The 26,346-nt window shown below is 43.1% G+C and overlaps 2 protein-coding genes across 2 annotated transcripts; both read right to left on the bottom strand.

Moving 5' to 3' along the window:
• Positions 1–1,684: 1,684 nt before the first annotated feature.
• tmem200ca (transmembrane protein 200C, genome duplicate a) lies at positions 1,685–6,073 on the bottom strand. The gene is made up of 5 exons (XM_026362283.1): positions 6,052–6,073; positions 5,164–5,346; positions 4,733–4,952; positions 4,489–4,652; positions 1,685–2,935 (listed from the first exon to the last, which is right to left on the bottom strand). Exons 2-5 carry the CDS (start codon positions 5,268–5,270, stop codon positions 1,957–1,959), a joined length of 1,470 nt encoding a protein of 489 aa, XP_026218068.1. The 5' UTR covers positions 5,271–5,346; positions 6,052–6,073; the 3' UTR covers positions 1,685–1,956.
• A 643-nt stretch (positions 6,074–6,716) lies between these two features.
• On the bottom strand, positions 6,717–19,066 carry LOC113163530 (lethal(3)malignant brain tumor-like protein 4). The gene is made up of 18 exons (XM_026362265.1): positions 18,916–19,066; positions 16,773–16,827; positions 15,761–15,846; positions 15,245–15,349; positions 15,032–15,167; positions 14,863–14,954; positions 14,557–14,699; positions 14,223–14,299; positions 14,059–14,144; positions 13,824–13,934; positions 13,633–13,747; positions 13,342–13,441; positions 12,921–13,049; positions 12,749–12,829; positions 11,883–11,956; positions 9,166–9,335; positions 8,957–9,019; positions 6,717–8,869 (listed from the first exon to the last, which is right to left on the bottom strand). The coding sequence occupies exons 2-18, from the start codon at positions 16,798–16,800 to the stop codon at positions 8,519–8,521; spliced, it is 1,947 nt and encodes a 648-aa protein (XP_026218050.1). The 5' UTR covers positions 16,801–16,827; positions 18,916–19,066; the 3' UTR covers positions 6,717–8,518.
• Between the last annotated feature and the right edge of the window lie 7,280 nt (positions 19,067–26,346).

The following is a 26,346-nucleotide window of genomic DNA, read 5'->3' as shown; positions in this document are numbered from 1 at the left end:
ACACGTGTTTCCTGGTTTTCAGAGAAACAGCAGGACGAGCTGTGACTGCATCCCGGTGAAGAACTCGTGTTGACCAGTCTGTCTAATCACAACCACCTGCAGGCAGGACGCTTGTTGTGAAGGAAGGTAAACTTCCACCATGGGAACTAGTCCCAGAGTGAAGGACTGAAATCATTAATGTACTGTGCTTTGGCTGACGGTCAGGTTCAACATGCCACCAGGACTTGGGAAATGACTGACAAACATGTGCAACACACCAAACTGTTCCAGAGGTTTTCTGTTGACTCACCTTCAGCAGGGTGGTGGCTGTTAGTGCAGGTAATCTGTCTCTGTCTGTCGTCATAAAGAGATCAGTAATAGTTAATCACTCATAGAGTTAATAGAGTCCGAGCTGCAGCACGTAAAGTTGATCTTAAAGGTCAGGAAGAGGTGATCCAGGGAACATTTCCACATTCAGACGTTCGGAACAAAAAAAACCCTGAGCTGAAAACCAACACACACGGAGATAAAGTGGGGAGGGTACACGTGGTGTCAATGCTGTTCTGTAACCCCCCCACCTGATGAAGGTGAGCCAGCTGGTGTGTTGGACATGTTTTCATTTGAGACCTGCACCGGTCTGAACCTCGATGTGTCCCAAAAGAAACAAGTTATAGCTGGGCTGACCCCCAGGCCCCCACTCCTCATAAACACAACTCACTGTAGGACAACAAACACTAAAGTAATCATAAAGGTCTTGAATCAGTGTGTGACACATGCAGCAGCCCTCCACAGTCCAGGACTATAATGCTGTTTGTGATCTAATAACAATTTACATAATAAGCAGAACAAGTGAGTTGACAAGTGTGGAACTCAACAAACTATCCAATCCAGTGCAGATGGATGGGCCTGGGGGTTTGGGGGCCCCTCTGGGTGAGCTGTTGCCCATTTCACCCTGTGTGTAAAGCAGCATGACTGAAGCTGTGAGCAGATGGGGATAATTTAGCTAAAACATGCAGAGTCAGCGGTGAAACTGAAATATCTGCTCCTGCCCTGTTTGTTCACACCAAGTGTCACGTTGTTCCTGAGAACTGAACGCGATACTGTAAACACCTGTTATTATCACACAAAGAATTTCTTTAGTTTAGTCAGAATCAAGTGAAGCAACGCGCATTAGTCAGACACTAAATAAAGCCGAGCTGCTGAGGTTGCTGACGCACATTTCTATGGGTCTTAATGGATGTGCAAATGCATGTTTTCATTTACTGACCTTGAATATACAGGATCTGCTGATCCAGAGTCAGGTCTGATACAGCGACTGTAGTTTAAGTCAGTTAAAAACCAACTGATTCCTACTGGATCAGAGACACTTTAACCAACAGAGTTAATGTTCATCAGTGAGGCTGAAACAACTTATGACATGTGAAGCAGTAAATGCAGTGTCAGCATGAGAAAGAGCTGATGTATAAAATGTGTCTCTCTGTAGAGTCCCGCAGCGAAGGAGAGCAGCTGCAGGTGGAGTTCAGCAGCGACAGGATCAGATTCTGATCAGATTGATTTGAACTCAAACTAAATTGTTCTTTGTGTGATTAAACAAATGTTCTTTCAAATATTATTTGTGTGCTCAGAACATCTCGTCATGTTCTCAGGAACGTGGCACAAACACAACACCCTTCTTCTTGTTCCGGGCACGGCCTCAGCTTCCTGCAGGGGGCCCCGTCGCTCCACATTACAGAATACATACGAAGGAGGAGTTCTGCAGTAAAAAAAAAAAGACCCCAGAAAGACGTGTGTAAGAAGCAGAAAAATGAAGTTCATCAGTTCAGTTGTGTTGTGCTGGAAGACTCCTTATTGCTACATGTTCTCCTCTGAACATCCTCATCCTCATCATGAAGAACCTGTTTCAGATCCAGAACCACTACGTCCTCCACCTTTAACGCTGATGTCACACTGTCAGTCACAGAGTCGGCTTCTGATTGGTCATCCTGTCTCCACTTGAGAGATCATCTTCAGTTTTTCCCTGTTGGAGTACCTCCTCTGTGACCTCACGCCCCCGTCCTGTGATGTCACAAGATTAGATGACACCATCTCAATCGACTCAAACGATTCGTCCTCCCCGCTCATCAGTTTGCTGTAACCTGTGACGACGCCTCCGGTCGGCAGGCTGCGCCTCCTGCAGTTGGGGGCCGGCGTGGGTGAGGATGAGGAGAGGAGGTGAGACAGGGAGGAGAGAGACAGGTGGGATGGGGTGAGGGAGGAGCAGGACAGGAGGAGCAGGGCCTGGGAGAGGCTGGGGGAGCTGCAAGAGGCTGCTGACGGGACCTCCTGGAGAGGTCTGGTTGGGGGGGAGGAGAGGGAACACAGCAGTGGAGGTGGACAGGTTTCATTGTGTCTGTCTTCTACCTTCTCCTCCCCTCCTGCAGAACCCCCCTCAGCCCAAGCAGAGTGCTTCCTTCGGGGGGCAGGGGGTCGTGAGCGGCACAGGGGTAAGGTGAAGGAGCCTAGTGCCTCCTGCTGCAGGGACAGGGGAGGGGAGCTGATTCTGGGTGGGAGGGAGAGTCTGTGTGAGGCGAGGTCCTGACAGATACTGAACACCGTCTCTCCTTCTCCATCCCCTCCTCCTCTGCTGCTGCCAATTGACGGCTGCCTTGACAACAGCCCCTCTCCCCCTCCCTCTCTCCTGCGCATCAGCGAGGCGGGGTACGCCCTGGGTTTGGTCTCCAGACTCTTTGATTGGACGTAGTTAACGAGCCCATTGAGTGGATTGGCTGAGCAGGGGGTGTGGGGTCTGCGGAGGCTGTGCAGGTCTATGACGGTGGAGTAGATGTCCCGCAGGTTGATGACCTTGGTCTTCTTGTCCCGATTCTCATGAAGGACAGCATTCGCACAGATGAAGAGGAAAATACCGATCCCCATGATGAGAGGGCCGAAGACCTTCAGCCTATCAGAGTACAGATACCTGCAGAGATATTTAACACAGCCAATCAGAGACACAAAGGATGAGCAGGAGCCAGAACAACAACCTGAAGAACAACAGCAACTTTTGAAACTTTAATATCTTAATGGACTATCACCACTTCCTTGGAACAGGAACTATAAAACATCACTAGAGCCACCTAAGAGAGCACTGTGAGCTCCTAAAGATTGACCAGAACCACACGTATATATATATATATATATATATATAAACTCACATTGCTCAAAAAAACATAAAGGGAACACTTAAACAACACATCCTAGATCTCGATGAGTGAAATCTTCCAGTTGAAAATCTTTATTCATTACATAGAGGAATGTGTTGATGATTAAATATGATAAGGATGATTAATGGAAATCACAATCATCCCATGGAGGTCTGGATTCAGAATCACACTTTAAAATAAAGTGGAAAAGTCAGATCACAGGCTGATTCAACTTCTGTGGAAATTCCTTAAAAGAATTCTAAATGAAGCTCAGTATCCTCCACGTGTCTGTATTCACTCCCTACAACATCTGATGACAGATGTTCTCCTGAGGGATCTTCTCCCAGACCTGGATCAGGGCATCAGTCAACTCCTGGACAGTCTGTGGTGTGAAGTAGAGTCAGTAGATGGACAAGACATGATGTCCCAGAGGTGCTTGATTGGATTCAGGTCCGGGCAGTCCGTAGCATAAATGCATTTATCATGCAGGAACTGCTGACTGGACATTGGGCCCTCATACCACTCTCAAGGAGTCTGTTTCTGACAGTTTGAGCAGGAACATGCACAGTAGTGGTCTGTTGTAGGTCATTTTTTGGGGCTCTGGCAGTGCTCCTCCTGCTCTTCCTTGCACAAAGAAGCAGATAGCGGTCCTGCTGCTGGGTTGTTGTCCTCCTGCGGCCTCCTCTATGTCTCCTGGTGTGCAGGCCTGTCTCCTGGTATCTCCTCCATGCTCTTGACACTGTGCTGGGAGACACAGTAAACCTTCTTGCTAGCATTGATGTGCCATCCTGGATGAGTTGCACTACCTGAGCAACTTCTCTGTGTTGCAGTCACCGCCTCATGCGACCTCTAGTGGTGACCAGACATCAGCCAGAAAGGATGAGGACAGAAAAATGTTCTGTGGCCACCAGCTGTAGAACTTTCATTTACAGGGGTTTTCTTGCTAATTGCCTCTAATTTCCACCTATTGTCTGTTTCATTTGCACAACAGCAGGTGAAACAGTAACAATCAGTGTTGCTTCCTAACTGGACAGGCTGATGTCCTAGAAGTGAGATGGACTTGGACGTACATTAGAATGATTATGTGTTTCCTTTATTTTTTTTTTTGAGCAGTGTATGTACAAAGTCTACATACATATACTTATATATACTGTACATAGCATACATTATATGAATGGTACTCCCTAGTGGGCATGGCAGTCTCCTCCAGGACACTTAGGACTAGCTAAATTAAAACAGGAACCTGAAGAACCACTAGAGGGCAGGGTGGGGTTGAACCTTTCTGTTGGAAAAGAGCGTAAGCACTTGCAGGCTGAAACAGTTTCTTTACCTGTCGAGAAAGTCCTGCAGGAAGCCTTTTTGAGGCTGCTCAGTCGTCCCATTGACAGTTTCCATCCAGTTAAACGTCTCATCACCTTGTCCTCCTCTGCCTCTTCCATCTCCTTCGTTTCTGTTGTCTTCTTCATGTCTATGTTCCTCCCCCATGTCACCTTCCTGTAAGCAGGATCACAGACATTCAGCTTCAGGACTCTGTCTGGTCCCTGATCTTTATGACGCCTGTCCTCTGTCCTTACCTGAGCATCACCAGGTGCAACTGTAGAGCCGATGGAGGAAACCGAGGCCATTGCGGCGCCCTCCTGTGGCTGAGCGCTGAAGAACAGTCCATCTCGGGGCCAGTAACCCAGAGCTGCCATGACCACTCCCACAAGCAGGACCAGGATCCCAACAGCTGCCACAAGACCGGAAACTGAGCATAGCTTTAACTTCCCCTTGACCACCACCACCTCGCTCCTCCTGTCGGGGAGTAATGAGAACATTAGGGTATGTTCTTGTGAAGAGCAGTGGGAGGACTGTGACAAAACACACTATTCCACATGGATCGGACAGTAAGAAGCACTATGTGCTCTCTGGTACTGTGAGTGTCTCCCATGGTTTAATTTATTTCAATACACGGGTCTGAACATGTGGGAAAAGGCAAACGTAGGTGTATGTGTGTGGTTGTTACCTCTTCTTCTTGTTCTTCCTCTTGTGTGTGTGTGGTTTGTGGGGTTTGGACCTCAGTGAGTCCTGACGCCGGGCGTTGATCCTCAGGAGGCCGCCTGTCGCAATCATCACTATCTTCCAATCACACAGTGGCTCCGTGGGCTAAACCACACCCACCTCCGGCTCACCTGGATCCAGTCACTTCCTGTAAGAGACGGAAAGAGCAGCGTTAGGTCCTGCAGAGCAACAAAAACACAGCATGAGTCAGTAAAGTACAAATCTGAGTCCAGCAGCAGCAGCAAATGGTTCCACCTGAGTTTCCACTTCACGTCTGATGACAGTGTCAGAGTGGTGAGACTGCAGACAGCAGTGAGTTGGTGTGCTGAATGAACAATGAGCCTGTCATATCAAGTGACTGCACTACATCTCCCAGCATGCTCTGCGGCTCCTTCACACATTCTATGGACTCTCAATTCTGTCTGTCCTGACTAACATATGTGCTTCTTTCATCCAATGTTGACAGATATGGATCAATACTGACACATATGGATCAATACTGACAGATAGTGATCAATACTTTCAAATACTGCTCAGTGCTGACAGCTACTGCTCAGTACTGACAGATAATGATCAGTACTGACAGATAAAGATCAATACTGACTAATGTGTCCGTCCAGTGTGTGATCTCTACTCTCCACTCAGTCAGTACTGATTAGTATTGATTAGTCTCAGTGACCAGTGCTCATCAATACTGATCAAAAGCACGCAAACACGCAGAGCACGAACAGTAGAACAAACAATAGAACAGACAGAATCAAGCAGAACACAGTAGGAGACAGAAGAACAGAAACAACAGACAGAATCAAACAGTAGAAAACAGTAGAATATAGTAGAAGACGTTTGTTCTCACAGCTGCTGTTGCTCCATCTTCCTCCTGCTCCTGCTCCTGCTGCTGCTGCTGCGATGGTTAAATCTCTCCTCTTCTTTATCGCCGTCTCCTCCGCTCGTCCCCCCCCCCCTCCCTGCTCCCCCTCTGCTCTCCTCTCTCTGCGCCTCTCTCCTCTGCCCCCACCACTCCACCCCCACCCCCTCTCCCTCAGTGTTTCTGCAGCCATGTTCACAGTAAATCCATCTGCGCCTCAGACAGACAGGGAGAGAGAGAGAGACAGGCAGACAGACTGGTGACCTGTCTGGGGTTGGCTCTAACCTCCCTCGTCCCCTAAACAGGATTAGTGGTTCAGATAATGGATGATTTGTTGTGGCTGGTCTCTGTTGTTAAATGTGTGATGAAGTTCACAGATCATCAGGCAGAAAAAACAAAACACATCAAACAGAAGAGAAATGTTAGGTGGAACCAAATCAGCCATTTTGGTTCATTGTTAAGAAGAAAGAACAAAGTGATAGAACGTGCAGAACACAGTAAACCGCTGGGGAAGTGTGAATAAAAACATCTGTAAGTCCACTTCACCCAGAGTTTTCAACAAACCTTTCAACTAAAGCCCACAGCGTCTCATATGTTTCATAGGTATGTGACAATGGAAGCTAATGAACCAATCAGTGATCAGCATTTGGATCGAAACCTTTATTAATCTCATCAAACACTGACAGAAACAGCAAAGACAAACTGAATATAAATATAACAGTTAAAACAATAATTCATCAGCTGTTACTGTGGAAACCTGAGGGGAACACAAGTCGCACCCCACTCTGATGTCAGAGGGGAGGAGTCAGAGTGAACTTCCTGTTAGGTTGGACTGAAGTACAAATATATATTTGTATATAATGTTTAAAATAGAATTCTACAGTAGATAACAATAGATAACAATAGATCCGCCTTATAATACTATTGAGAATAAAAGTATAAATATAAACTATACTCTGTCCACTTGGGGGGGGGTGATAATTCAATTTATCTCAAGATTGTTTCTGAGAGCACCGACCACACCTTCACAAACTGACCAATCACAGCAGACGAGGGGGGACTTTTGGATGATGTCACAGTTTATCTGACAGATGTGACATACCTCCATAAAACAAAAGAACATGTGGAAACAAGTCCTGAGAGGGTCCAAAGACAGCAGGTCAGCAGGAAATGATGTCACCCTTACTTACATCAGGCATTTTAGTGTGACATCATCAGGCGCTTCCTGTTAGAAGTTCATTTAAATAAAAACAAGATGAAACTTTGACAGAAAAGAAAAACTTGTGAAGCGTCAACCTTATTTAGAGATTTCTCTGTCTCAGAGACGCCTGGTGATTTAATTATAAAAGACTTTTCATCACAAATCTTCTTAGAAATATGTCGTCATTACTGTAATTAGAAGTCATCAGGTAAACATTAGAATTTTCATTTAGTGAGACGTGAAGTAATTATGAGACTTTTCCTGATAATCATATAATCACACGGCTCTGTTGGAAAAATTTGACTAATGACATTTGTTTTTTCTTGTTGTAACTTTGCCGGTAATAAACAGAATTATGTGATATTTACCTTTTCATAACTATGAAACATCCTATTAGACTTTCATAATTACACGTTTTCATGTAATCATGATTCAGATTTTATGAGTTCTTCTCATAAAATCTGAACCTTTTATTGCAATGTTTGTAACATTTATGACAAATATGAGACTATTTTCAGAACCAGTACTTAGTACAGTAAATGTTCTCATAATTCTAAAACCTTTTAATTGCATTTTATTTTTTTAATTTATACATTTTTCACCAAATTATTTTTACTGACAGGAATTCAAACATCTATTTGGAGCAAATGCTGAAACACCATGTCTCTGAATTATTAGCAACAATTTATTACTGAGGAGCTTGGACTGAATTAGAAATTTAGAAAATGAACAGAGGAACTTGCAGATATGTGTTATGGTTTTATAACGTCTCAGCCAATCAGCTGTTAGCAGCCACGTTTCAATGCAAAAACCAATAAACTCCAAAGTTTAATTAAGTTTTTCAGACTTCTTGTTTTCAGCTTCATCTTGTTGTAGTAACATTACTGAGGGAACATTGTGATGTATAGGCTCCACCCCCTTACACCTGGCCCACCTGTCCAGTCTGAATACATCCTCACATCCTAGAATCCTGTGCATACTGTACTTGTTCTGGTTGAGTCCTGTGTCAGTCTTATAAAGGACTCACCAGTGTGAAGCACCGCTTCTGTTTTTAGGTGATGTGACAGAACAAGCTTGTCTTATTTCCTGAACATGATGTCACAACTTCTACCTGCTGACAAAAAAACTCACCTGAGATTATTGTTGTGACATCACAAAGTCAAATCAGATTTGTGATTGGATGGAAAATGGAGCCCCTTCCACAGATTGAAGAAGAGGCGGAGTCTATTATCACTTGTTTTTAAGCTGCAGGTGTCAGGTATCAGTGTCCTCAGGGTGTGATTGGCTCCTGTCTTCGGCATGTGATTGGCTCTTTTCCCCGGCATGTGCATGGCTCTTGTCCTCAGCGTGTGGTTGACTCCTGTCTTCAGTGTGTGGTTGGCTCATGTCCTCGGCGTGTGGTTGACTCCTGTCCTCTGCGTGTGGTTGGCTCTTGTCCTCAGCGTGTGATTGGCTCCTGTCCTCAGCGTGTGGTTGGCTCCAGTCTTTGGCATGTTTGAACATCAAGATGGAGTTGTAGATCTTGAGGGCAGGACCAAGTTTGATTGACATGATCCTGACAATGTCCCGTTGGGTAAGCAGGAGGAAGGCCCGCCCATCAATTTGCTAGACAGACAGAGGTGAAAACCAATCAGATCACAGCAGGACCAACGTGACGCCAATGAGCCTAGACCAGCTTAGTGGCTGCCTCACCTCATCTCTGAACTGTTTCCCCTGCTCCTCACAGCCGGGGAGAGACTCAATGAAATCTGACACCTGAAGAGACAGACAGACAGAGATAGAGACACGCAGTGTGAGACAGACATATTAGAGAGAGACAGAAAAAAAAAAGATTGTAGTGGGTGATCAGACTCCCTTATTGTTGATATCACAGCCTCACTACTGTAGGACGTTGCACTGACCTCTTGGACGCTCCAGTGCTGGACGGTCTCGGCGTGGACTCCAGTGACTCCTGGCAGCAGTTTGCGGTGCTGCTCCCAGCAGAGGGACAGGTCACGGCCGGGCTGCGCTGACATGGCCGACAGAAAGACAGACTGGTGGAGGGCAGCCTTCAGACTGGACTCTGGTGGTGCTGGAGAGACAGAAGGACCAGAGGCAGAAGTCACCACAGAGCAACTTAAAGACCACCTAACAAGTTAGAAAACAACTAACTACATCTTAGAAAAGATATAATAATAATAATAATAATCATAATAATAAATAATAATGATGAAATACTTTATTGATCCCTTGGGGAAATTGTGGTAGAACAGCTGCCAGAGAGTACATATTGGCACTACTACAGGGGGTTTCAGTGTCTTGTCCAAGGACACCTCGGCAAGTAGCCAGGAGGAACCGTGAAGCGAACCACTCACCCTGGGGTTCGTAGAGGACTGCTCTACAACCTGAGCTACTGCCAAAATATATAACAACACTTTAGCAACCCACTTTATCAACGAACACCTTAACAACAACATGATGATCTCAATCCAAAAAACCAACTGTCACTGAGGGCATGTGCTGCTTGTTTGGTCCTGGACTGAAGATTCATTTCACTCATTTGTGAAACAAAGCAGTTAAATTAAATACAGTACTGCTGCAGTATTTGTAGTTGGGTATTGTATTAGTGCCTAATCATTTGAGTCCAAGCTTTTGTGGGTACACTCTCTCTAATATGTCAGAGTTCACTTAGGTAGACATTTTCCTTTATCTTCTTAAAATTTATACATCAAGATCAACTCCATTGATCAACTGGCAAACATTAAAAGTGATCCTTCCCTGCTGCCATACACATATTTACTATTGAAAACAAAGCTTGGGTCAGAAACACATCCACATGAAAACATTTAGAGGTCACACTTTCTATATTTCAGACTTAACTGCAGTGTGAAAATGTCTTAAGATGACTAACAGAGATCCTGCAGGACCAACAGGGATCCCACAGGACAAGAGCTCATTAACTAAAACAAAGAATCAGCAGAAGAGGAAAGGAAACCTGTCTTACTATGCTGAGCAGTGAGACAGGCATCAGAGGTTGCAGTCCACACACAGCACAACCAACACGGCTGTTACCATGGTGAACTGTTTCCATGGAAACAGCCACTTTATCTGCCTGCTGTTTCCATGGAAACACACTGAGGAGGCAGAGAAAGGATGCTGAGTGTTTCACTCCGACAGAATCCTGGTCGATTCAGGAGGCATGCAGATGGTTATTTTATGTATGGGACAATTTAAATCATATGGACAATAATATGACCGTCTTTCAGACTCTTCAGACTTGTCTGTGTCGCTTTAACCTGTTGTTAAGTGTTCATAATCGTGGATTGGTTCTGGCTACATGTTGTGTATCTATGTCTATATAAATTCTCAGTCATCCAGGTGAAGTTACCTGGAAGCTGAGTCTAGTTTCTATAACTCAGTTTGTTGTGTAAAACATTGAAATTTCAGTTATTGTAACATTCAGTTCAGTCTATGGTTCAGTATATGAAAAAGGGAAAGTTAAGTCTAGTCTTAAATGTAGAGAGGGTCCCTGCCTCCTGAACTTGAACTGGGAGCTGGTTCCACAAGATAAAGGCTTAATAGCTAAGACCTCTGCCTTCGATTCTACATTTGGAAACTCTATGGAGCTTGATCATTAGGTGTGGTAATTTTAAATTCTATTCTAAATTGTACTGGGAGCCAATGGAGAGAAGCCAATGTAGCAGAAATGTGATCTTTCTTGTTAATTCTAGTCAGAACTCTGGCTGCAGCATTTTGGACTAACTGGAGGCTTTTAAGCCAGTTATTAACTTTTATGAGTGAATTGCAATGTATAGACTAGTTTTTTCTGGATCAGTTTGACACAGGATTCTCCAAATGTTCCTCGGGTGGAAAAAGGAAAGGATGATATATCTTGGCCAAAGATAACGCTGAGATTCTTCACAGTATTAGTCTGGGCCAATTCTACTTATATATATATATATATATATATATATATATATGTACACATAACATTATATATGTCTCACTTAGTCACAGTGAAAAGAAATGGTCCAAGCACAGAACCCTGTGGAACTCCATAAGTAACTTTTGTGTGCATTGAAGACTCATCATTAACATGTACAAACTGGAATCTATCTGATGATTTAAACAAGCCTGGTGTTGTTCCTTCTGTGTAATAAAATGTTGTGATAAAAGCAGCTGCCAAATGATTAATTGTGAACAATAACAGTAGCCGATCTTGATCAAGTTTTACTCTCATGACTGTGTTGATGTGTGTTTTTGTGCAGTGACTGTTTCTGTTCCAGTCATGAGCAGATGTGCAGCTGCTTTGATTCAATAAAAAACTCAACCTGGAGTTTAGTACTCTGATCCAACTCTGTTGTCTTAGAGCAGCAGCAGTGAAGCATATTAGACCTCTGCTCCCCCCCCCCCCTCCTCCACTTCCTCCCCCTCACACTGCAGCACCACAGGCTGACCAGGTTTCTGCAGCTGCTTTAGTAAAACCTGACGTCAGCAGTTTTTTTTTTGTTCGTGGACTCCTCCGACCTGACACACACACACACACACACACACACACACACACACACACACACACACACACACACACACACACACACACACACACACACACACACACACACACACACACTGTGAGTACCTGGTCTGACGGGTGTGAGGTGAAGCTCCTCCTCTTCCTGTTTCACACGCAGAAATTTAGTTGGCTGGGTCAGTCTGTTGAGGGGTGGGAGAGGGGTTAAACAAACTTATTTAAATCTATTTTAAGGTTTTATTTTTAGGTTTTAACAGGGGTGACAATTTTGCACACTGAATGATTCTGAGATAATGATCATTTTGAAACATATTAACTAGACTAGGGGACGATGTGATGTGGGGGGGCAGCAGGTGACTGTAGCTCTATGTGACCAGTACGATGTCCTCTGTCCTCATGGACCTGTGAAGTCTAAGCTCTTTGTGGACTGTATGGTTTTCGTTCCAGTTGTTCAGTTTGGTTGTGGTTTGTCTCAGGTTTGTGGATGTAACAGTTTAAACATCCCTCCTACCTGTCTCCCCAGTAGTTACCTGGATACGCAATGTTACCTTTAACTGCACATTAGGTTTTTGTGATTTGTATTTGGTTATCATTTAAATCTGGATTTCGTTTTCACACAGACGACATAGAGCCCCCTCCACTGAAGCAGTGAGGTGATTTCAGTTATTTATGAAGCTCACTTAAGACATAAGATAGAGATGAGACCAAAGTTCAGAGTGTGAGCGTTTTATTCTCTGCTCACTTGGACCCGTTAAACACAGAAGACAAAACCTTTTGCATGAGTTCCACTGGCATTGTCTCTGTTACATCATCCAGTTTTATAACGTCCTCAACAAACTCCCACTCACACTCTGTCCAGCTCCCTGTTAGGAGGAAGACCGTGCTGGGCAGATGAGACTTTTAACCTGATGATGGCTGAAGATCAATGAGCCAATCACAGTGGCTCTGCCTGCCTGTCTCTCTCTTTGTCTCACCTGTCTGTTTGTCGTCTTCTCTTGCCTAGAGGAAGCAGCAGTGTCTCCTCTCCGGTCTCCGTCTTCACCTGAACGGCTTCTCTGTTCATCAGAAAGGTAGAGAGACACATGGTTATTGGGAGACGGACAGGTACAGAGAGAGAGAGACAGGTAAACATCTGTCCATGGTTACCTGTCTGACTGGTTGTCATGGTGATCCAAGGTGACCGGTACGAGGGTGACAACTTTCTCTCCTCCCAGCCTATCAGGTAGCAGCACCCCCTTTCGCATGTTGATGTCCGAGTACGGACAGCCAAAGGCACTGGGCGAGAGACATGGACAGACAGAGAGAGAGAAAGTGAAAGTGGAAAATATGACTTAGTATGACTCAGCAAATACAGTTACACACAACATTATTCAACCACCCTTTACAAATGAGGTATTCTGACAAAATGTACAAAGGAATAAATCAAACATGAATAATTTAAACATCTCAACATAAATATATTTTATAACAAGTTGTTGTTATAAAATATACAAGTCCCCGAATTCACCACACAGTTATTAAAAACTTTTAATATCTACTGCAGTCTCATCATTGTTCACCAAGTTACCTGTGGTGTCCTGTGTATTTGGCTCCCTTAATGTGTCCGACTCCTCTGCAGCCTGGAGTGGGACACACGCCCTGAGTGGGGGAGGACACGGGGGAGGTACCTATCTCAAACACACACACACACACACACACACACACAGAAAATAGCATTTAATGACACATTACCCGCATCTCTCTTTTTAACCCGTGTCTCTGTCTCCCTGACTTGTCTCTCTATTTCTTTTTCTGAACTGTCTCTCTCTCTCTATCTGACCATTTCCCTGTCTCATTGAAATGCCTCTCTCTCTCTGACCTGATGGGGGCTCCAGGGGGTGTCCTGTGCGTTGACACCAGCCGACAGGATGAAGGTCACTGTGGTCGTTGTCAAACCACACGTCAAACTGTTGCGACCAACCGTCGTAGTGCACCTGCAGGAAAACACACTTGGTTACATCACACAGGTGGACAGCTAGACAGACAGATGAATGGAGAGGTGAGATGTACCTTTATCTTGTAGTCATCTGTGTCTGTTACTGTGGCGACACGGATCAACATGGGGTTCCTCCTGTCGACCGCCTCCAGCCTGTGGTTCACCTGGAAACCATGAGGCGCTCTCTGATTGGACAGAGACACACAGACACCTGTCAATCATCACAAACTGCTTTCTGAGTCTCTTCCCTACCTCCTCCACCCTCTCCTCTGTCTAATCTTCATTTCCTCCACCTCCTCTCCCACTCACCAGTGTGAAGGCTGAACTGGGAGCAGCAGCGGAACCAGTTTCCTGCAGGTACTCCTCCCACACAAAGTTCTCTGGGTTGGGGTGACCTGAAAATTAAAGGCATGATTAACCGAAATACAGACAGTACTACAGAGTAAATACTGCAGTATGAATATTACATGTACCCCGAGGAGCTGTCAGAGGACGTCCCTGTTCTTCACACCAGCCAATAGGATGGATGTAGGGACTGCTGCTGTTGCACCTGACCCATCAATACAAAAACACAACATCAGTCAACACTGAAAAAGGAACTAAACATGGTGATCAATAGATATGAAATCAATCAGTCCACCGCTATTAGTGCCACTACTACTACTGTTACTGCTGCTACTACTGCTAAGATTACATTCCGCCTTCCGGTTGTTAGAGGTCCTCACCTTAAGACTTCTGCTACAACCAGCACTTAGTTATTCTGTCTATCTGCCCTGTGTCTGTCTATCTGCCAACTGTCTGTCTCACCAGTAGTCGTATGTGTCATCCCAATTGTCAAAGTGAACCAAGAATCGGTCGTTAGCAACACCGGCGACGGAGGCGACACAGACAAGTCCAGGATTCTTCTTGTCGACTGCCTCCAGCTTCATCCCCACACTGAACCCACAGTCCTGAGAGACAGAAAGAGAGACAGACAGGTGTACAATACACTGCAGTGTGATGCATGAACAGACAGACAGGTTTACAATCACTGCAGTGAGACAGGTGAACAGACAGACAGGTTTACAATCACTGCAGTGAGACAGGTGAACAGACAGACAGGTTTACACTCACTGCAGTGCGACACGTGAACAAGGTTGCAGGAGCAGCATGAGAGCCTGTCGACTGAAGGTAGTTCTCCCAGTCAAACTCTGTCTCACTATAACCTGTGGAGAGAGACAGGTAGGGTGATGTCAACTGTCTCAAGTGGTCACATGTCAGGGGTGGGGTTTCCTGTGCTCACCTTTAGGTGGGTGGAGTTTGTGGTTGTAGTCTTTGCACCAGCCTGCTGGTCTAATGTCTGCCGAGTCTGCATTCACCCAAAAGTCATAGCACTCCGAGTACCCGTCGATGTGGAGACGCAGCCGATAGCCAATAACCTGGCAGAGAGTGAGAGAGACAGGTGAGCCACCTGTCTGAGGTTGCACAGGTGTGTGTAAGTGTGTGTGAGCGTTACCTCTGCGACTGTCAGCACACAGAACATGGATGGGTGCAGTGGGTCGATGCCCTCCAGCTTCATCCCAACTTTAAAACCATTTCTTCTACTGGGAAACAACTGGGACTGAGAGGCAGACAGGTCAGAGAGAGAGACAGAGAGGTAAGACAGAGTCAGACAGAAGAAGCTAAAGTCAGGGTGAGTGTCTGGACTGAACTAAAACTATGAAGAAGTGTTAAAGTGCCAGATGTAGTTGAAAGGTTTGTTTGACAACACTGGATGAACAGTGAAGGAATTACAAACATGTTTATTCCTACTTCCTGGTGAAGTAGGAAGACTCTCAGTCATCCAGGTGAGGTCACCTGGAAGCTGAATCATGGCAACTGGACTCTGGTTCTTGTTAGACTGAAACTCCTTCACAGCTCATCCAGTCCCTTAATTTGAAGCTGAGAGTCGACACTTAAACGCATCCTGTTTCACTTCAAATCATGTGTGTGGCTATACAGAACCTACACGCGTGTGTTCTACGTGTGTTACCTGTGTGAACAGTGCCAGAGGAGCAGCTTCAGCTTTCTGTTCGTTCAGGTACTGCTGCCAGGACCAGGACCGTCTCTTTACACTCACTGAAAACACAAACACACATATTGTCGCTACCATGATTACAGCTGTGGGCAAATCAAGTGTGCAAACAGGTGATTATTAAATACTCTCAGCCAATCACGGTGCAGTAAAACCAGTTGTTCAAAACAACGTGTTCATTTTAATTAATTAATCAGAGAAAAAGAATGTGTTTATTCTTCTTTCTGCTGCTCCCTTTAGAAACCCTCCCTTCAGAAAAAACAAGACACGTACCGCCCCAATTGAGTTACCGTGTCCCCTCACCCACAGGCTGAGCCCTTGGCCCCAAACTTTGTGTTCTATTAATTAATTAAAATTAGAATTGGAGATAATACTACACAGCACGTCCTCCTAAAAGACCACACACACATCTGATAGGAATACAATTCAATTTGATTCCTTTCTTTCTCTGTTAACATTAACACTTCAGTTCACTTTTGCTGCCAATCACTAATAAACCATTTATTTCAACCTAATAAACTCATTAGAATAGAAACATAAGGATGTATGTACTCTGTATGAAACTATCCCACAGTAAACAGTATTAAAGTGAGCAGGTGTTTCTTTCTGAGGTTAAAGACACCTGGTTCTTTCATTCTTGTTCTTTTAACATAGATGTAAACAACAAGTACATGAAAACTTTCAAATACTTTCAATAAATGAAGAACAGGAGCTTTTTTCACTGTAACATCTGATCTCTCTCTGAATCTCAGTGATGCAACACAGTCCCCAGGTCTCTGTAAGTCTGACCAAATGCAGCATCGGGAGGTTTGGTGCCTGTTTATAATTTATTAGTTTTTGATCCATTTAAATTTTAAGATGAACCAGTCCACAAATTCCCATATTAGGACCACAAAATGAGCCGACTGTCAATCAGACATCAGGACTTTCCCCACGTGGACTAGCAGGTGTGTGTGTGTGTGTGTGTTACCTTGAGAGCTGCTGACTTTGTTCTTCATCTTCTCTTCTTTTTCTTTGGTTCTTTTCTGTTCAGAGAAGAAATAGAAAATGTTACAGCAGCCTGGAAGAGTCAAACCACACAACGTCTCGTCTTCAGCGGGATCAGTGTTGAGTTAGTGTGGTCTGTCCTGGTCCATCACATGTTTGAAACACAGAACACAGGACAAGACCAGGAAGACAGCAGTGACTACAGAACACAGGACAAGAGGGGATGTAGGTGTGTTCCACTCTGTTCAATTTGTACAGAAAAGAAAGGCGTAAAGAAATAACAACGACGAGGACACTGGCAGTAAAGTGACAACAACACCACATCGGACAAGTTCACCAGGACGAGGTCTGCTAGCAGACCCTGAAGGACAGAGACCCAGAGGACGGTACCTGTTTATTAGGGGAGAACAGATGATATAGTGTAGGGGAGGAGGTTTTTGAGTGCTGACAGGGGACACATAGTGGCCTGGCTACCGCCCCATGACACCTCATTCAGAGGAAAACCCCCAGAGTACCTCTAAATTCCTTTTATACAAGAGAACGGTTCTGGGTTCCAAGTTATCTGTGTTATATCTGGGACTACAGCTAATGATTATCTGGAGTTAGAGCGCCGTTGTTTTTGACACACACACAAAAAAAAATCATTGATTTTACAGCATTTTTTAAGTTCCATCTTTTTACACTGTAAAAAGTTTGAACATGGTGATTTTTTTCTGCACTTCCTTTACTATAGTGTCATTTGAGTCTGGTTTTGTCTTGTTGACAGATTCTGTGTTCATGGACTGGTTTTCCTCTTTGGGTGTCTTCTCCTCTACTATTCCTTGTAACTTGATCTCTGCTCACTGGCTTCTGTCTTTTCCACCCTGTTTGTAGAAAATCACTTTGTTGCTTTAAGACCAGATGTTTTTTTGCTTCTGTGATGATTCAGTCTGTTTCTGATCACAACAACATGAAGCCGATCAGTAGGAAAACTGAGTCACACTGACTGTTACACACTCTTCATCATCTTCATCATGGCAGGAAACGGCTCTGATGAAACACACTCACACTAACAGGAAATACAAAGCTCTCTGCCTTCAAAATAAAAGAATTAAGCTGATCTCATAACAAATATTTATTGTTCAACTGATTTTAAACAGAAGTAGCTGAAGCAGTAGATTATGTCCTAATATACTGCCATACATATCATTATTAGTGTTTTGTAATATCATTAAATAATCTCCATGGGTAAATGTGACTATTATTGAAACCTTTAACAATCAGTTCCCTAAATGGTTTAAAATCTATTAAAATAACTCAAAGAAAAAACTAAATAATCAACAGTCACAGGGTAACTTACTGTCTAAATGAAGTTTCATTTATTATAACATTTTATGAACTGATTTATCAGTAAAATATTATCTTTACAGTTCTGCCAGTACAAGTAGAAACTAGAAGTATAGTAGCTGGGTAAACATACTTTCCACCAGTGAACTAATAAATTGATATTATAAAATATTTGCAGCGGTTCTTATGTCTCTGATGTCGCCTGGACTCAGCTGCACATCTGTCTGCACATCTTTCAGTACTGTACTGCAGTAACCCAGCAGCACATCTTACCAGTACTTCTACCCAAGTAGCCTGAATGACTATAACTGAATGATAATTATCTGACCTTTAAATTATAATTTAACTATAATTAATTAACTTTTTATTTAATTAATTATAATTTGATCATAAATCTGATTTTGAACATCACATTAGTTGATTCAACTTGTTGATCCTTCATCCCACTTTGAGTCACTCTGGAACATTTTATACTGTTAAACTGAGGAACATTTTCTGACTACAGGCAGAAACAGAAACACTTCAACTCATCGCGATCATTAACCAGGTGATCGAGACTCTTATTGTTGGGAGCCGAGCGGAAAACCAGTGCCCCCCTCCCCCGAAGACTTGACTCCGCTTCAAGCAGGAAACAACAAACGGCTCAAACCCGCCGGTGATCCGCGACTGTCTCCGCCGACCTCCGAGCTCCGGAGAGCGGCTGTAGCAGCAGCAGGGAGCCGCCGAGAGGAGCGGGAGGAGCGGGCGGAGAGAACCGAGAGGAGCAGGTGCTCGTACCGGGGTTCCAGACAGAAACTTACCGTGAGAGGCGATCACCGCGTCGGTCTGCTGACAGCTCCACAACACGGAAATAGGGAGACAGCGGGGTCACTGCGCATGCTCCTAACATGGAGAGTGGGGGGCGTTGCCTAAACAAAATAAAAAAATGTGCCATAAATAAAGTAATGGTATTTAAATTAATTTAATTATAGTTCACATCAAAGGACAGCGGGAGAAATGAGCAGCGGTGGAAGAAGAAGGCCAATATTTCTCATTTTGTTATGAAGACAAACTCAAACTGATACTAACCATGTTTTCATGTTGGTAGGTGGTTTCCAGTCCAACCTTAGTTCAGTTTAACATTAATACAGTATTAATGTTAGTATAAGGTAATAAGCATAAGGTGAAGCCTGTACGTATCAGCCAAGTCCATCCCCCCAAAGGGTTGACAGGGAAAAAGCTGCATTATGTTAGAGGTGGTAAAGACAACAAAAACATAGGTGCTTTAAATGTTCTAGAGCTGGGATGATGACTGGAGCAAAGGAATCCAGTGACAGTAGAATAATCTAAGTGATAATACAATGATCTGACTGACTCAGGGTGTTCCTACTTAAATCTGAACTCATTTTTATCAGCCCACAGAACATTTTCTCGGTAGTTCGTGCTGCTGGATACTGTCCATGTTTGTTCTGGCACAACATGTTTCTCAGATTCTGACTCCTCTTCTGCACTTTTGGCCCATTTCAGCCCACTAATATTCTGCCTCCGCGTTCTTTAAATCCTGCCAAATAGTTTAAGATCTGATGGAAACATGAGAACCACTTAACCCCTAATTGGACACGGAACCATATTTGGCAACTTCTGTGTCATCAAATGGGGACGACATCATCCTGCTGTTTGAATAGTAAGGCCGTACTGTAATGTAACTGATAATTCTGGACATAATTTAATAAAACAACGTCAAAATTGTTCTGGATAGCTGTTACGTCTATTAATGAGTTATTCGACAAGTGTTTCAGGGTTCAAGTTGCCAAAGTGACAGTTCAGTCAGTCAGTCAGGATCTGGGTCAAAGCCCAGACTTCAACCCAATAGGGAATTTGTGGCTGGACTTGAAAAGGGCTGTTTATCCCCACACATACTAACAGAGCTTGAGTTGAGTTTCGCAAACAAGAATGGCATGAGCTTGCAGTGTCCAGATGTGCAACCCTGATTGAGGCTTACTCACACAGAGTCTGTGCTGTGATTACAGAGTCCGAGTGCATCTACTAAACCCAGAGTTGAAGGGGATGAATATTTATTTCACTTTTTTCAGCCTACATATTTTAATTAACTGATATTACTTTGTAAAAAGCTGTTTTCACTTTGACATTAAAGAGGTATTTTTCAGAATTTCCTTTAGTCAAAGTCATCAACTTGTATTGACAATGATTGAGTTACAATATCAATAAAAGGGTGAAACATCCGAGGGAGTGAATTCTTTTTATAGTCACTGTAGCTAAAATGTAAAACTGTTTATTGGAACTGGATTGAAGGCCCTCATTTCTCTTGAAACAAGAACAAGAGTAAGTCTAAAACAACAAAGTGTGTCTCTGCACAGTCTGTTTGCTATAGTCAATGAAAACAATTTCACAGGGAATCTGATAAAAAAAATCAACAGCATCTACAAACTGCACCTAGTTTTGGAAGATGAGCTCTGACAGAAAGCACCAAACATTCAGTTCTATCTAATTAATATGTTAATATAATACAACATGTTAGATCAGCCTCTACCTTTTAGACTATACAACACAACTCATTGTGCAGACTCAGGTCCTATCTTAACTTGACTACTGCAGTGTCTTACTGACCAGGTTACCAGCATGCACTATCAAACCCCTCCAGATGATCCAAAATGCAGCAGTACATCTCATTAGTAATCAGCCAAAAAGGACACGTTACACCACTTTTCAGATCTCTGCACTGGCTTCCTGTAGCTGCCGCATCAGGTTCACTCTTCTTCACTCTTAACTTTAAAAAACCTGCTTTCAAAAACAAACCATGATCTTACTTACCTCACTTGTAAGTCCTTTTGGATAAAAACATCTGCCAATTAACAAAATGTGAATGTTACTGATATGCTGTGAATGGTGGGAGTGAACTTTGATATGATAAGAACTTCGAGATTACTAAAGGATAAACTAGAAGTTGTAAATGCGGCTGACACAGTAATGACAACAACAATCAGCGGCCAGCACCTCTCGGCCATTTTTAGTTCTTTAGTTCTTTCTACATGTTATTTTGTACCTGTGACCAGCAGGGGGCATGTTAGACGGACATTTAGTAAAGTGTTTAGGGCAACCTGGTTTGATGGGCATCAAGCGATGCTGGTCATGGGGGGCAAATAGTTATTGACCATGTCTGAGTGGTGAAAGCATTCTGTGATTAGAAATGTGGCACCCAGAGAAAATAATGCCACCTGAAAACAGATAATTTCAGACAGAAAAAAAAATGAAAAATTTGTATTGACCTTAAAGCTCCAGCATCAGAACAGGTCCAGACTCACAGTGGACAAAATGTGTCCGAATAGACAGCCACTTCCTTTCTGTTATGACTCTGCGAGTCACTGTTGATACACTTGGTCTTCCTTCCATACTGGGACACTCTGAGTCAGTGCTGGGACAGTTTTGTGTGTGTGTATATATATATATATATATATATATACATATATACAAAGACCAAATATTATTTTCACTATCATAAAATCACTAGATCTTCGATTCAGATCTGTTAAATGCAATAGGATGCACACCATACTGCAATGACTAACTTCACGTTGGTGATTTAGAGTACACGTGCCAATATCCTTCCCTTTTACTGTCATAACTTAGCATCTTTCTTTTAAAATGACACCGGCCAGTAGCAGGTTGAAATGAGGCTAAACTGACTTAAAGTAACAGTGACCAACCCTCATCATCATTATTGTGTAACAGTCTCACACAATCCCTGTGAGCTCCTGTTCAACTACTCTGTTTTCCTCATCTCTTCTTCTCTCTGTCCCTCGACCTTTTTCCCTCTCATACTACTGGTTGTTTAGATGCTGCTGAGGAGGAAGGACCTGCAGCATCTTAACTAAACTTAGCTGTAATTTTTGCACATTTTGCAGAATCCACCTGGACCTGGATGTGATTGGAGCATCACAGAAAAAATAACAAATGAGCTGTTCTCTGTGCTTTAAGGCAGATGTGATCAAATAAATAAATAAATACAAAAAAAGTAAAAAAAAGTAATCTGTAAGATCTTCCACAGTATTTCTAAAGCGTGGTGTTAGTGCGTCTGATATTACCCTTGTTTACTTCAAGTCAAGTCAAATCAAGCTGCACATAAACCCAGTGATTAAGCAGTGTCCCCTTCCCTCATGGCTCCAACACACCGGTGATCCGTGACTCTCTGCCGGCCTTAGAGCGGCTGTAGCAGCAGCAGAGAGGACAGAGAAGAGCTGGTGTTGGTAACAGGAGTTGAGGCACCAGTCTGCTGACAGCCCCACAACACGGAAATGCAGAGACAGTGGGGTCACTGCGGCTGCTCTGAGCATGAAGAGCGAGGGTGAAGTTAATAAATAAAAAAAACATAAAATATAGATACATTTTAAATGATGTGTCTGTTAGTCTGACGTCTGTTAAGACACCACATGAATAAGAAGAGCTGGATCTGATGGAAATAAACAAACTCAGCATGCGCTGTTTGTGTGGCATGGGGGTGGGAGTTAGACTCAAACCTTTTTTATTTAATAACACTTATATCATATAGTATCAGACCAAGATTGTAAAGATCAGGTCAAATAAATCGGACCCATTTCTCAAAGTATGTGCGGGTGTTTGCGTCCAGATAAATCTGCTTTCTGTTTTCATTATTTAACACAAAACACGAAACCAGCAGCAGGTGTATAGACTGATGAGGAGACAGCAGCTCACATCAGTTCAGTACAGACACGTGATCCTGAAGACGTCTCTGGGAGAGGGACAGTTAGCGAGCTGCCATGCCCCACAGCAGGGGGGCAGAGACCAAGTTTAAGAATCCATGGCTGTTTGAAACAAGATCACCATATAATAAAGAATATTATGGGAGCTGCTAAAATCTGAAAACCTTTAAAAACAATCCAGTGATGAAATTCAGAGAAGCTTCTAGAAGGAAAAGTTGTCACATAGCTACAAAGCTTCATTCACACTGTCTACCGTCCTGGACTGATGGCTGTAGGGCTGAGCTAGAGGTTTCTGGTTGTTACTGTGACACAGCAGAATGTTGTTATTCTGATGATGAAGGGGGCTGTCATGGTGGGGGTGGTGGGGGTGTAGGGATAATCCAGAAACAGTAGCTAAACCACCAGTAGGGACCTGTCTATGTTGTACTGGGAGCTTAGAGTCCATGTCCAGAATCAGAAGAGACTGCAGGTCTAGTCCAGAGGAGGAGTCCAGACCAGCACATTGTGTGTTTTACTGTTTACTGTGGTGCCTGAGTCCAACAGCTGAACCCCCCCACCTCCCCGAGCTGGTGTCCAGCTGCTGCTCTAAACTGGGAGACCACCCCCTCCCCTCCCTGTGTGGATCCTCCCTCCTCCTCCCTGCCCCGTCTCTCCTCACAGGGAGGATCGGCAGCCGGACCGCGAGGAGGTGAGTTTGTTTCTGCTCCTTATGTCTTAAATGATGATGGAACAGGGAGAGATCACTGATTGGTAACTTATCGATAACTGATTAATGTGGACCGCACTGATGCTACTGACACACAGACCAGTCGGACCAGGATCGGTCGAGTCTAGATGGATTGCAGTTTTGATGACCTGCGTGTGTTCTGTGGATCTGGATCAGATTTGGACATGAAATCAGATCTAGACTGAATCTAAGCGGATGCAAACCAGATCACTGATTATGAGCAACAGATCCAGACCAGGTCTAGATCCAAAGAAACCGCTCTGAAGTTGACCTAAAATAGAGAGAGAAATTTAGAGAAAGACCACATTTAATTTATAATAAATCCAGTTCAGATCCAGAACACTTACACCACCCTGACAGTACAGTGCAGTAAACCACTGTGAATTCGGTCTTTATCAAGGATTTAAACCAGTCACTTTAAGTCACCATCACTTTAAGTAAGTGGATCCAGACCAGATTAGGATTAATCTGTTTTTAGTTGTTGTCAGAAACTAAATAACTGGAACCAGAACTTTTTTGTGTCTTTGCTTAGAAAGTGACTGTTGAATCAGTTCAATCACTGACTGTTGCAACTTTAGATCAGGACCCGGCTGATTTTAGTGAGTTTTAGTGTTTTAGAACCAGAACTTAAATCCAGATTTGGTACTGACGACAATGTCAATGTTTCAATGGATCTGATATAGATCCAGAACAAGTTTCTGTTCTGGTTCAGTGGACTTAAGTCTGGACTGATCCACAATTGAAATTAGTATGTAGAACAGTAGAAATTAGAGTTTGGTTTCCAGGACAGTGGATCAGCTGTTAAAGTCTAGACTAGACTACATCAACTACATCAGATGTTTCAGGTTAGTTAGTGAACAAGTGATAAAGTTACTAAAACAGATTTAGAAGAAGTTTGAAGTAGACTCAGACTAACTAGAGTTAGTTAAGTGCAGGTGAAGAGTTCAGTCTAATTAAGTTTTTAACAGAACTGTTTTTATTTTTTGGTCTAAAACAGAAAAAGATCCAAACTGCAGTTAAACATTGTGTTCAGTGCAACCTGTCTTGTCAAGGATCAGGTCTGTGGTCTCAGTGGTTTAGCACCAGACGTCTAACAAGTGCTCACACGCTTCAGCAAAAGTATCAGGAAAAGAAAAAGTATTGATTAGGCAGATTTTAGTTCAGTTCAAGTATTCATTATTGATTAAGAGTCAAGGAGCATTTGAACGGTGTGTTATTTGTAAAGTGAGTGTTTAACAAAACATTGAAGGATCTTTGACTAATTTATTACAATTTAAAATAGTAATCTAAAAAAGTAACTACTAGCTCTCAGATAAAAGTAGTGAAGTGTGAAGAACAGTATTAATCTCTGACATGTAGTGGAGTAAATAAGGAAATAAGAAGCAGCATAAAATAGTACATGTTCTTAAATAAACACTTTCAAATATAATATATGTTACATTCTGAAAGACACCTGGTCTGTAAAGGACTGGCCTAAACCACTTTAGGATGAGGGCTAGACTGGGCTCTGATTCAGGCCCAGGTCCAGTCTGGATCCATTATTGTAAATTTATTCTAGAGCCACAACTAATTCACAAACAAGGTACTCAGATCAGGAGCCTAGAACAGCTGTAAACTGGAGCCTTTGAGAAAGAGATCCAGCTCAGATCTGCTTTACTCTGAATAATAATATTAACAATAATAATATCATGTAGATATAATATATTATTATTATTATTTATAATAGTAATAGTAATATAATTAATTTATAATAATTAACAGAAGAAGAAGAAGAAGACGTCCATGTGTTTATCTGAGGCTTTAACATGCAGGAGCAGTAACCAGGTCAGATTTCAATCTGAGGACCTGAGTGAAAACACTTATCTCCCACCCTCTTATTGGCCAACAGCTTCCATTTCCTCCTAATGGACCTGGAGCAGCAGCTAACGTTAGCCTGAACGCCACACTCTGCCCTCCCCTGGGAACCAAAACCATTAGACCAAGGTTCCCCCACCTACGCCACCACATATCGATCAATACAGTGGGAGAAGCTGACTTCCTCTCACACACATTATCAATATCCAGCTTCGTCTCCAACAACCACAAAATCTGAATACACTGATGGGAAATAACAGATTTAAACATTTCACACCTTAAGCAAATGTTTAAAACACAGGATTAATTCTGTTTCATATCTGAGGTGACACAGTTTAAAGATGGTCTGAGCTTTTCAGTCTCTCTTACTGCCTATTTTGGATTTTCCTGGTGAACCTAGTGGAGAAGTTAAGCAGTTAAATAGACATATTTCATTTAGGAGGTGATGGGGACCAAAGTCTGCCACCTCACATGAATCCTCATGTTAATCTGGAACTTCTGGATGTGGGCACCAGCAACTGTTGATGATGTTTCACGTGACACACTTTCAATAAAATAGTTTGACCGTAACTAAACTTATATGTTTAAGAATAAAAGGAAAAGTTGAACTAAGGTAAAAGCTGCTGTTCATTGACAGCTGGACCTGCTTTAAGACGTTTTCATCCTAAGGGCTTCATCAGTTCTGACTCTGGCTCGGTGTAGCAGGCTTATGAACTCTGAGGTGTTATCACTGTGATGGCCACCGGCGAGTTGTTCTAACTGTTCTCTGACCACTTGAGTCAAAGTTGGAACCTGATTAACTGAGAATATCAACAGATGTTAAATAACAAATACAACAAAAACCAGCAGATATTTTTAAAATGTTTTTCTCTGTAATTTTATTGTGGTTGTTTTGTTTCTGGGATGTCTTGCAGGTGAAGACCTGAGGCCTT

The sequence above is a fragment of the Anabas testudineus genome, chromosome 2, assembly GCF_900324465.2.
Source record: "Anabas testudineus chromosome 2, fAnaTes1.2, whole genome shotgun sequence".
In the NCBI taxonomy this organism is placed as follows: Eukaryota; Metazoa; Chordata; class Actinopteri; order Anabantiformes; family Anabantidae; genus Anabas; species Anabas testudineus.
This window is presented reverse-complemented; position numbering and strand designations above follow the sequence as displayed.